Genomic DNA, 11746 nt, shown 5'->3' with positions numbered 1-11746 from the left:
ATGTATAAAGTTTTGTATATCATATTGCTTTCAACTTATTTTATTAAATATTTATTTTGCAATATAATAGAACCTTACGAATTTAGCAAAAGGGAGTTGCTAAAAATTTACGAGGATTTCAACGAAACATATTTAGATTCTGACAATAATATTTTAGACGCAGAAAATGTATTTCATAATTTAAAATTACTTTCTGTTTGCAATATTCAGAAGAAGAATTTTGTTACTTTTATTTCAAAATTTCTTTGCAAAAATATTTTTTTTACGTCTTACATAAAAATAAAAAATGTTGATATACTTTACGGGGACTTTGTTCATTCAAGTTTATCTAAATACCTAAAGGAAATAAATTTTATGTGTAAATACTACATTTATGACAATTCTTACGAAATAATAAAATGTGATAACAGTACATACAGGTTAGAGAATTATTTTATAGGGTTCGACATAGAAAAGAGAAATGATATAGAACAAAGGGAAAGTAGTTATAAGCACTTTTTGAAATCAAACAACTTGTTAAGTAAAAATGTAAGTACTTCTGAAAAAGGTAAAGGAGTATTATTACACCAAGGAAACGAAAATAGAAATAACGAAAATGGTAACGCAAACAGTAACAATTATAGCAATGATGGCAATAATAGTAGTAATGATACTAATGGAAAACACACAAATTATGGTAACAATGTTGATAAAATCACCAGAAATAACTATGTATGTAAGTTAAATATGAACGTTAGTTCTTACTTATCGTATGGAGAAAGTGTCATTCTAAAAATTTTAATTGGCCTATGCATAAGATTAGGCTATAAGAGACAAATATTATTTTCAGAAAATATATTTTCCCTGGGGAAGCTTTTTGAAAAAAACAGTTCTGGAAGCAGTAGTATCTTTAATCTTGGATTTGATGTTAGTAGTAGCAGATTTTACAATTCCAGTGAGAAATACAGTATAAGAAGTGATAACTCTTTTATTAATAGAAATAGAAAAGACTTAATAAAAACAGGTATTCCTAGAATTAATTTAAAATTTTTTGCTAATAAATCCTATTTATTATGGAGAGGAATAGAATTAAAAAAGGAAAACTTTAATTATAAATTATTGGAGTTGAAAAATTTACTAGATCAGACAAACTATAGGGAAAGGATAAAGTCATGTTATTTGAACGAATTGTTTACTTATTATGAGCAGGACGAAATATATATAAAAAAAAAATTCGGTAATAAAATAAAATATAGAAATTTTAGGTCAAAAAATATGAACAAATTAGGAGATTCTTTCTTAATAGTAATCTTTGAGTACTTTTGTGATAAAAATGTTCTCTCTTTTGAAGAATGTGTTAGTAATATTAAATCATCTACCCTTTTGGATGAAAAGGCAAAAAGTGTTTTGCATCATTTTCTATATGAAAATTTTGTATGTATTGAACGTTGCACCATTAAAGAAGAACAATTACATATCTTTAGTAACGATATAATTATAGAAGAATTACAAGAATATGTTAATAAAAGTAACTCTTTTACATTTAAACATAAAAGTTATTCAAAAAAAATAAAAGATAAAATTAAAAAAAATACTGAAAATAGAGGCATATTTCTTCCGCATGATGACAATATACAAAAAGACTTTTTTGAGAATACTATGTTCACATTTGAATTTGAATCCACAAACTCTATACTAAAAGACGAATTAGACAAAATAAATATAAACGATAACTTAGAAAACAGAATTTGCAACATTAGTAAATATATAAAATATCATGAAAAGCTTTATGAAAGGGACTACAGAAAAAAAAGTAACAGAACGTTAAATGAATATAATATTTGGAATAATCTATTTCTGGAGCATTCTAATCGTAAGAATATTAGCGATTTTAAAAAATATGAATATGTTGAAGGGGGGAAAAATAGTATCGAATTTTCCTTAACAGACATACAACATAAAATTTCAAATTTTGGCACTTCACAACACAGCAGCTGCTGCAATGATAATAATGATTATAAAAAAGAAAATTGCTACGAAAAGTTAGATTATCATCAAAGGGAAAATTATTACAAAAACTCGTATGTTCATGAAAGCTATTCTGAAAAAGAATATAATAATACTTCTAATGAATTAGAAGAATATGAAATAATGGATGAAATTAATTTATTAACGAAGAAATACCCTAACCATTTAGATACACTCTTTCGTAATAATAAAAATAAAAATAAGGGAATATATCCGTATTTATTTATAATGCACAAAGGCGAAAAAGAGATTAATAACTTACAAAATCTATATGAATACAATACTTTACGAAGTGTGTATGAAAGTTATCATATGAGCGGAGGTACTAATGCAAAGAAGGACTATAATCCTAATAAAAATGAAATTATGCGAAAAGAATTTTTTAATTTTATTTATTACACAAATAATAATTATAGCTTTACTGTAAAGAACGTTCCTACCAAATATAAAAACATATTATTATTAGAAGAAGAAAAAGAAGAAGAAGATGATGAAGAAATAAAAATAAAACCTTTTATTAACAATGGTACAGAACAAAATTCAAATAATTCTCTATTACGAAAAAGAAATTTAAAATTTTTATGCACTAAAGACAGTATATGGCCATATTCAAAAAAGCCTATAAAATTTTCCAGCAGTAGTGGTGTTTATTGTGAAGCTCAATTTGAAAATGTGTTATCAGTTAGAGTGCTTGAGGAAGAGCAGACATTTGAATATTTACTAAGGCATATTACTAGTAAAAAAAAAAACAAAAATACACTGAGGAATAGTGAGCAGGGGATATATTACTACTATACAGAGGACGCTTCAATCAATGGAGAGAGACAGCAAAGAAATAGTGATACTTTCATATATCCTGAAGGTTTGTTGTATGAAGCTAAGGGCATTTCGTTGGATGAAAATTCTTCTGTAAAGAGTCAAATTATAGGATTCCATTTTTTTAATAATGCATGTATAATAAAATATATAGGACTTGGAAAAAAATATCACATAAATAACCCTATCTTAAGCAATGTTTTACTAAAGTTAGTTTTTGGTTATTGTATTATGCATGGATTTACAACCTTAAAAGTTGAAGCAGAAACGTTGGATTATGAGACGGGAATGAAAACAACAATTTTGGAAATATTATTAAATGGAAAAACAAAATATGAACAATTAGGATTAAAACTAACAAATGTAGCAATTTTTTCAAAAGAATTATATTATATTATTACTGGATTTACATCGAAAAATGATCTAACATTATCAGGTATTGTAAAATTTGAACATAATTTATATGTAAATCATAACATTGAAAATTTTTTTTTTCATTATATAAATAGAGAGGCTAAAAACATGTTATATAAGTTAACTTTCAGTTGTAGTGAAGACTATTATCCTTATAAAAATTGCTATGATATTTACCCATTAGTGAGAAAAAATAACGATAATTATTGTTACTTCGAGATGAATAATATATTTAAAGAACTCAATGAACTTTTTCCTGACGTATGTACAATAGGTAGCCGTATTGGAAAATGTTATGAACAAATTAAAAAATATATTCTCTGCTCAAATAATAGTGAAGGTTGTAAGTACTATAATTTCATTATAGACACCTTCATAAAACCAAGAAGAAAAACATCATTTTTCATTAATCATAACATGAATGTTCAAGAATATTTAACAAGGAAATCCTATACATATTACTTAATATTGAGCGAGCTAATAAAAAATGGAGAAAGTGGCTTGTTGGAAAAAAAAAATTATGATTATATGACTCATGCACAAGCATATTTTTTCTTAGCGCATATTTTAAAAAATTCAACTTTTTTTATTTTTTGGAATTTTTCTACCGAATTCTGGAAAAGGTTTCAATACATTCAAAAAAATGAAGATGGGAATGCTTTTACTGATTCGAAAACTCAAACAATATTTTGTCCAATGGCATATGCTTATGAGTTTATATATCATTTTAACACATTTTATAGGAATGCGTAATATACTGTCTCATTATGTTTGTAATGTAATAACGAAAAAAAAAAAAAAAAAAATATTCACCATACAGTTTTAAAATATTGTGCTTTTAATTTTTCGAAGTTCGTTATATTTTATATTTTTGTACTTTATTTATTTATATATTCATTTATTTATTATTTTTTTTTTTTTTTTTTCCCTTTTGTTCTATACATGCGACCAATGCACAGCTTGCAGTCAAATATATTTCCCTTTTCCCCTTTTCTCATTCCTTAAATTTGTTACTCCTTATTTTGGACATCTTTATCAGTTTCGTATTGCGACTTTAAACGCTCCTTCAATTATTTTTTTACTCCTCTTTGCTTTACATTATTTTATTTTATTCTGTTTTTTTATTATTCTCTTTTGTTTTATTCTCTTTTTTTTTTTTTTTTTTTTGTAATTAAACAATTAATGCATTATTAGTGTTGCGTTGTAAGACTATTATGCCGTAATTTTTTTTTTTACAAAGAAGAAAGTAAGGTAGTAATTAAACTTATTTTTGTATATATTATTTATTAAATTAGTATGAGGAAAATCTTTAAATGAATTACATTCTTACATATATAAGAACGTTCAGACAAAGGAAAAGAAATGTTTAAATACTTATGTAGTAAAATATAATTTTTCTACAATTTTTTCACGTATGATATCCATTAGTGTTTTTTAAGTTTTATTAAAATTTGGAAAAAATAATTAAAATATTATTATGTGAAATATGTTTAATATAGCTTTTGAAAAACCTGATATATGGCATATTTTTGGTAGTAAATATCATAGTTTAAAGCAAATGCATACACACATAAAAACCATTTTACAATTTGAAATTATACATACCCGCATATATGTATGTATTTATGTATGCATGTATATATATTTATATATATTGTACGAAAAAAATGATAAATATAATACAATAAAAAAGAATAGGAAGAAATGGAATACATAAAAATTATGATATATATATATATTATAACTGAATTTTTATGTAAAATATTTTCTTAAACAAATAAAAGCTTTTAACGTAACATATAAATTTGCACATCTTTAATGGCTATATTTCAACGAAATTAAAATAAAGTAAAAATAATAAAGATACATAAGAACATTCTTCATGATAATACATGCGTAATAACTTTTTTAACTGATATTTTTATTATTTAGAGTATGAAAAATTATTTTATTAATTACACTTTGAATTTCTTCAACCTTCTTACCATAATCCTCCCTAGATAATAACATATCATTTTCTGCTGACTTTAATCGACTTGTTAAATCTTCCTCCCTTTTTCTATAATTTTCTAATTCTTTAGAATGTGAAATCTTGTCTAAAATTACAAATACAGAAAACATTATTATCATTATAGTTCCTATACCCTTCAAAATGTTTTTTGTCAAAAGAAGTTTTTTTAAATTATTAAATTCCATCTTCTTTGATATATTTTTAAAAGATGATAAATCCACATTGTAATTCAAATTATTCTTGTAGCTATCACTTATCGTATCTGCAGCACCTTTTCCCGAATTAAATGCAAAAAATAGGATGAGTATATAAAAAAAAAATTGTGCGCCCATAGTGAAAAAAGTTATAATTCAAGGTAAAGTTGTATAATATTTAAGTATTAATTTTTTATGCATATTTTTAAAAAAATGATAATTAAAGTATATATTAGTTTTAAAAAGTTAAAATATGGACAATTAGCAACTCCAGTTTTAATCGTTCATTTAAGATAAATGTTTTTTTTTTTTAAAGATAATGTAAAATTTCATTAATGACATGTAATTTTGTTACTTTATCATACTTTCTTAATAGCTTAATAAAAGGATAACATTTATTTAGCATAAGTGAATATTTATATTTCTGTTGAACTATATTTAACATAAAAATGCTTTACAGGTACCAATTTATTTGTATATATATATGTATGTACGTGTGTGTGCTATCATTTCTTTTGCTCTAAGTGCGTATTATGTAGTGATTTTTGCTTACAGCTGTGCCTTGTCTATTATATTTTTTTTTTTTTTTTTTTAATCCATTTGTTTTCCTTACGTTTGCACTTTTTTTAGATATAATATAAAAAGGGGAAATACTCCTCAAAATAATTTTTCACTGTATTTCATCTATTTTATAATTTTTTTTTTTTTTTCTGTATGTGTATTGTAACTTTCCTTCTGTCTTATATGTATTACTTAAAAATTCCTTTTCCTTTTTTTCCTTATGTTGTATCAAATGTGCCTTATAGAGTACCATTCCCATATAATTTTAATATATATATATATATGTGTACTTATGTGTGCGTTTATGCAGAAGAAGAAGGAACAACTGTCGTAAAAAGAATGGATAATATTTTATTTAAGTTGGAAAAAGTAAAAATTTCCAAGCTTAAGAAATATATGAGGAGCTATTAACTGAGCTATTAGTGTGGGTACTTGATTTTTTCTTTTTTTGAAATTGTATTTTGCAATAAAGTACTATGGCTAAATTTTTTTTTTTTTCTGCACTAAAAGAATCAATACCGTATTTTATTTATGAAAAAAGTTCCTAGAAGAAAGTAGTAGCGTCAAAATATTCAGTAAGTTTGTATATTTTTATATTATGTATATATATATATGTACATATATTTGGATATATAAAAACTTTTTTTCTAGTTGACCCCTGAAAAGGAAAATATTGCTAATACTCGAACTCATTTCTAAAAATGTAGAAAGTTTATATGTTATTTTGTGACTTGAATAGTAAAGAAAAAAAATAATAATAAATGGGATCCATAAATATATAGTATACACTTAAAGGTGTTTTCAAATATTCGGACAAAACACAGAAAAAGGATAGAAAGTAAAATGATCAATTATTATGAAAAAATTAATAAAAAAAACAACATTACTAAAACAATGTAAGCATATAATATCGGTAAAATAGTAATGTTTCATTTATAAACAAAATTATTATATATGACCACAAAACAACTCTAATTTTCCTGTTTTCCCATTTCTACGTTTTTATTGGGAAAGTTTCAAAGGAATTTATCACTTCATAATAGGTAGTTTAAATTAAACTATTCTAAGAGGATCGAACATTTTTAAGTACGTATATATATATATATATTTGGACCTGTATTAAGTGCTCTACTGATACATTTATACCTTTCTGCAATAAAAATATAAAACTTGGAGATAAGGATCTCCTATTTTAACTACAAACCTGTTATGTCATAAGCCTCTTTTTATTTTATGTACCTGTAATTATGTTGTAGTACAATGTATATATAGTAAGACACAAAAATGAAATTGTTATGTTGAAGTTCCTAGGTTTAAATATTCTCAATACCTAAATGAACGTTACAGTTCCTATTTTTATACTTAAAATGAGATAATAAAAAAAAGAAAAAAAATTAATAATAATAATAATTAATAATAATAATAATTAATAATAATAATAATTAATAATAATAATAATTAATAATAATAATAAATTAAGAATAATAATAATAAATTAATAATCTCAAAATGGAAATAGTGAATGTTGTGATTTAATAGACCTCTTTTAAAATTATTTAAAATTTATGAAAAACAAAAGGATTTCATGTAAAAGAAATAATAATACTAAATAAAAAAAAACTTTTCTTTGTGGGTTAAGGCGTAATAAAAATATTTTAATTGCTCCTACATATTTCTTAAAAAAAATAATGATAACTAAATAATTAAGAAATAAAAGTGAAGGAAAGAAGTAAACAAAAAAATGAAGAAAAAAAAAACACTCGAATATAGTATCTCACAAGCAAATGCTCTTTTGCATAAGCAATGGTATGAAAAGAAAAAAAATATGAAACAATTTTTATATACATTATTTTAATACCAGTAATTAATAGGCAGATATGTACATTTTCACTTATGCGTTGATATAAGTTGCTATACATATAACACATACATAATTGTACACATAATAACATGCGTAACTGCATACGCAAGTGCACATTAATATATATATATGTGAATTTATTGATAAGCACATACGCACATATGTACGCACACCTTTTATAAACATGTACATATACTAACAAACAAACACACATGTACACACAATTTAAACAAATATGAATGCGAAACTTCCCTCGACAGTTGGACAAAAGAAGATATACAGTTATACACAAAATCATTAAAATAAGAAAAGAAAGGAGAAGAAAAAGGAAAAAAGAAGAAAAGAAAAGGGAAGAAAAGAAAAGAGAACAAAAAATAAGGAGAGAAAAGAAAAGTGAGGAAAATAAATGAAAAGAAAAATTAAGGAGTGAGAAAAAAAGTGAAGAAAACAGAAGAAAGTGTGTAATTATGGGGGACAAGAAAGCACAAGAAATACTAGATGGAATGCAATCATTTGATTGTAAAACTCGGTTAAAATATATGAAGGAGTTGAAAGTATTATGCCATATCATAGGCATGGAGAGGACGAAAATGGAGTTAGTTGAATTTTTATATAACATAATAGAAGATGATTCAGATGTTTTGATAGAGTTATCAAATAATTTGGTATTCTTAACAAACTTTATAAATAATGTAAATAACTGCTATTTTCTGTGTGACTTAATATTAAATTTTATAATAACGTATGAAAAGGAAATAAATATAAATGGGTATAATGCTTTTAAAAATTATATACATAAATGTGATAGTAGTACATTGATTAATATTATATACCCAAGAATAATAAGATTGGCCAATAATGAAAGTGATAATTATCGTATTGGAGTCAGTAAAATTATACCAATCTTAATAGAAAGATGTATATATGAAGACCAAGCTAATTATATGAAATCTTTTATTCACTTGTTTCTAGAATTGTGTCAGGACCAGAGTATATTAGTCAAAAAATCTTGTTGTGATAAATTTTGTAACTTTTTAAAAATATTAAAAAGGTATAGAGAGCATATACATAATTCTGCATATACAACTATAAAACATGAGCAATATGTAAAAGAAATTGATGTAAAGGAAGTCCATAATAACAGCGATATTGATAGTGTTAACAAGAACATTAAGAAGTCAAATCACCGCTTATGGAAGCAGATAAAGGAAAATAAAAATGAAGGGGAAGCTGAGGAACTAAAAAAAAGGGAAGAAGAAAATGTTATAATGAATGCTGATGGCGATAAAGCATGGGTGCTTGCTCCAAACAGTATATCGCCAAGTAGTATTACACCAAGTGGAATTATGCCAAATGGTATTACACCAAGTAGTATTACGCCAAGTGGTATTACGCCAAATGGCACTTCTCCAAATGAAGGTACGCCAAATTCAGCCCTTCCATGGGGAGGCAAAGGGGAGTGGAGTTCACTTAGTGATAGAACAAGTGAAAAGAAAACAAAAATCTTTGTAGACAAAATATGGGAAAAGGCTCAAGAAATATACCGTAGTTTTTTTTATCCAATAAATGGGTTGGATGAAGTCCAAATTAGTGCAGTGTCCATATTAAATGAGGTTTTATACAATGACCCTAATTTTGTGAATAATTTGGATCAGGTTTTAACTAGTATATGTAATGATGAGAGTTGGAGAGTTAGGGCAGTGTTAGCAAATAATATACAAGAAATTCTAAAAAATCAAAAAAATGATGATTTATCTGTGATATTGTTATTATTGTTAAAAGATTTGGACAGTAATGTACGTAGTATTGTTTTGAATAACTTGGATAGAATATTAGTTCATTCAAAAATTAAAGTAAATATACTGGATGAAATATTTGAAGATTTAAAGAAAGATATTGATAGTAATAATATACACTTGAAAATTTCGTTATGCAAATTATTATGTACCTTACCAGATGTTTTAGATAAGGACGGATCAATCGAATATATTCTTCCACTATTTTTACTTTTTATTAGAATAGAAGAAAGTAATTTGAAATCAGAATTATTTATTTGCTTACATAAAATATCAAAACTTATATCTTTTTTTGATATGAAACAAATAATTATTCCACTAAGTAAAGAAATTGTAAAAAGTAAAAATTGGAGACTACGATGTTCTTTATATTATCATTTAAAATTTTTTGATCATTTTTTTTTATATCAAAATAAAGAAAATAGCTCTTCGAATTATGTAGATTTCTGGAATTATATGCATACAGGAGCTAAGGATTTAGTGTACTCTATTAGGATAGAGGTAGCTGAAACTTTGTATTTTTTAATTAAAAATAGAAATTTTTCTTTTTTTGAAAAGGGATTAACATATTTATTAAATGATTTAAAAGAGTCTACTAATTATATAAATAGAATAAGCTGTTTACAATTTATATCAAAACTAGTTATACTATTTCCTTTACAATATATTGAAAATTATATTTTAAAAGTTATCAAAGATCTAAGCAAAGACAAAATAAGTAATATTAGGTATAACATAGTTAAGACTATATATTATATAAATAAATATGTTAAACATGTTCTGACTATAATCACAAATAATACATATGATGAATTGATAAATAATGTAACTAAAATGATTGATCAGAAAAATAAAGAAAATAAGCAAAATTGCAGCACCCCTAGGCACAAAAATAATAATACTCACTATTTTCATTTTTTGGAAAATAGACAAAATCTTCTAAATTATAAGATGCATAATAAAGGCGATTCCTTTTTAATAAATTCGTGTCATTTATCTTCACTCTCATTTTATCATAACATGAAGAATATAATTACAAACAAGAACAGCTGTGAACATATCTTAAATTTCTTATCAGACATACTAAATTCCTTGGAAAAAGACATTGACAATGATGTATCCAAGGCTTCGTACTCATTAAAAAATAATGATTTCTTTTTTTACATAAGTTCTGTAAATACATTTAACACTGTTTGTAAGCCAATTAAGTGACTCTACCCCTTCGCAGCTAATTCCCATCAGTGGTAGTTGTTTCGCCAACAACATGTACGAGCAAGTAAATTGGAGTATGTAGGTTCATTGTAGTTTGCGGTGGTGTGTTAAAGTGTTTGGTAGTGTGTGGACGCGTATAGGAGTACACTTCTTTTTATTGACTTATCGTTATATTTCAAACTAATATGTACAATTTTCCCCTACCACCCACTTTTTTTAGCCGTGCATTAATTTTTCCTTTTTTATGTCTATATATTTCATGGGAATATTTTTTTTATAAGTTTGTTTTTTTTTCCATTACAAAATGACATAAAATATATATATGTATATGTTCATATATATGAGTATATATATACATACATACGCACATACGTACAATATAACAAATGCAAACGGACAAACTATATGCATGTTTCAACTGAGCAAAACTTCTTGTTGCTGCTGCATTTAAATGTAAAAGTGAGGCTAAAAGTTTCCTGTTAATGGCATTTTGACACCAAAACATTTGAGCGGGTGTAAACATTGCAAAAAAAAAAAAAATAAAATAACATAAATAAACAAAATGAAAACACACCTATGTACAAAGGTACATGTTTATACATTTACTCATTTATTCAGTGGATATAAATAAATTAGGGGTGTGTAAAAAAAAAAAAAAAAAATCAAAAATAATGTGTACATGCAAAAAAAGGAGCGGCATTTCATCTGCAGTTAGCAGCTACTACACAAAACTGAAGTAATATCTATTTTTTACGTTATATTTTCAAAATTCTACATTTATCTATTTCTGCATTTCTGCGTCCATATACTTCCATGTTTATTTATATCTATTTTTTTGCGTATCTATGTTTCTTCGTATCTATGTTTCTTCGTA

General features: G+C 24.9%; 3 protein-coding genes across 3 annotated transcripts; 2 read left to right on the top strand and 1 right to left on the bottom strand.

Annotated features, from left to right (window-relative positions):
- MKS88_005433 (uncharacterized protein) lies at window positions 1-3990 on the top strand (the record flags this gene model as incomplete). Its single annotated transcript, XM_067218693.1, has 1 exon — window positions 1-3990. The coding sequence occupies one exon, from the start codon at window positions 1-3 to the stop codon at window positions 3988-3990; it is 3990 nt and encodes a 1329-aa protein (XP_067070643.1).
- Window positions 3991-5145: 1155 nt separating this feature from the next.
- MKS88_005432 (uncharacterized protein) lies at window positions 5146-5580 on the bottom strand (the record flags this gene model as incomplete). The annotated part of the gene is made up of 1 exon (XM_067218692.1): window positions 5146-5580. The coding sequence occupies one exon, from the start codon at window positions 5578-5580 to the stop codon at window positions 5146-5148; it is 435 nt and encodes a 144-aa protein (XP_067070642.1).
- A 2751-nt stretch (window positions 5581-8331) lies between these two features.
- Window positions 8332-10872, top strand: MKS88_005431 (protein phosphatase PP2A regulatory subunit A; the record flags this gene model as incomplete). The annotated part of the gene is made up of 1 exon (XM_067218691.1): window positions 8332-10872. The coding sequence occupies one exon, from the start codon at window positions 8332-8334 to the stop codon at window positions 10870-10872; it is 2541 nt and encodes an 846-aa protein (XP_067070641.1).
- Between the last annotated feature and the right edge of the window lie 874 nt (window positions 10873-11746).

Source organism: Plasmodium brasilianum, chromosome 14, assembly GCF_023973825.1.
Source record: "Plasmodium brasilianum strain Bolivian I chromosome 14, whole genome shotgun sequence".
Lineage (NCBI taxonomy): Eukaryota > Apicomplexa > Aconoidasida > Haemosporida > Plasmodiidae > Plasmodium > Plasmodium brasilianum.
This window is presented reverse-complemented; position numbering and strand designations above follow the sequence as displayed.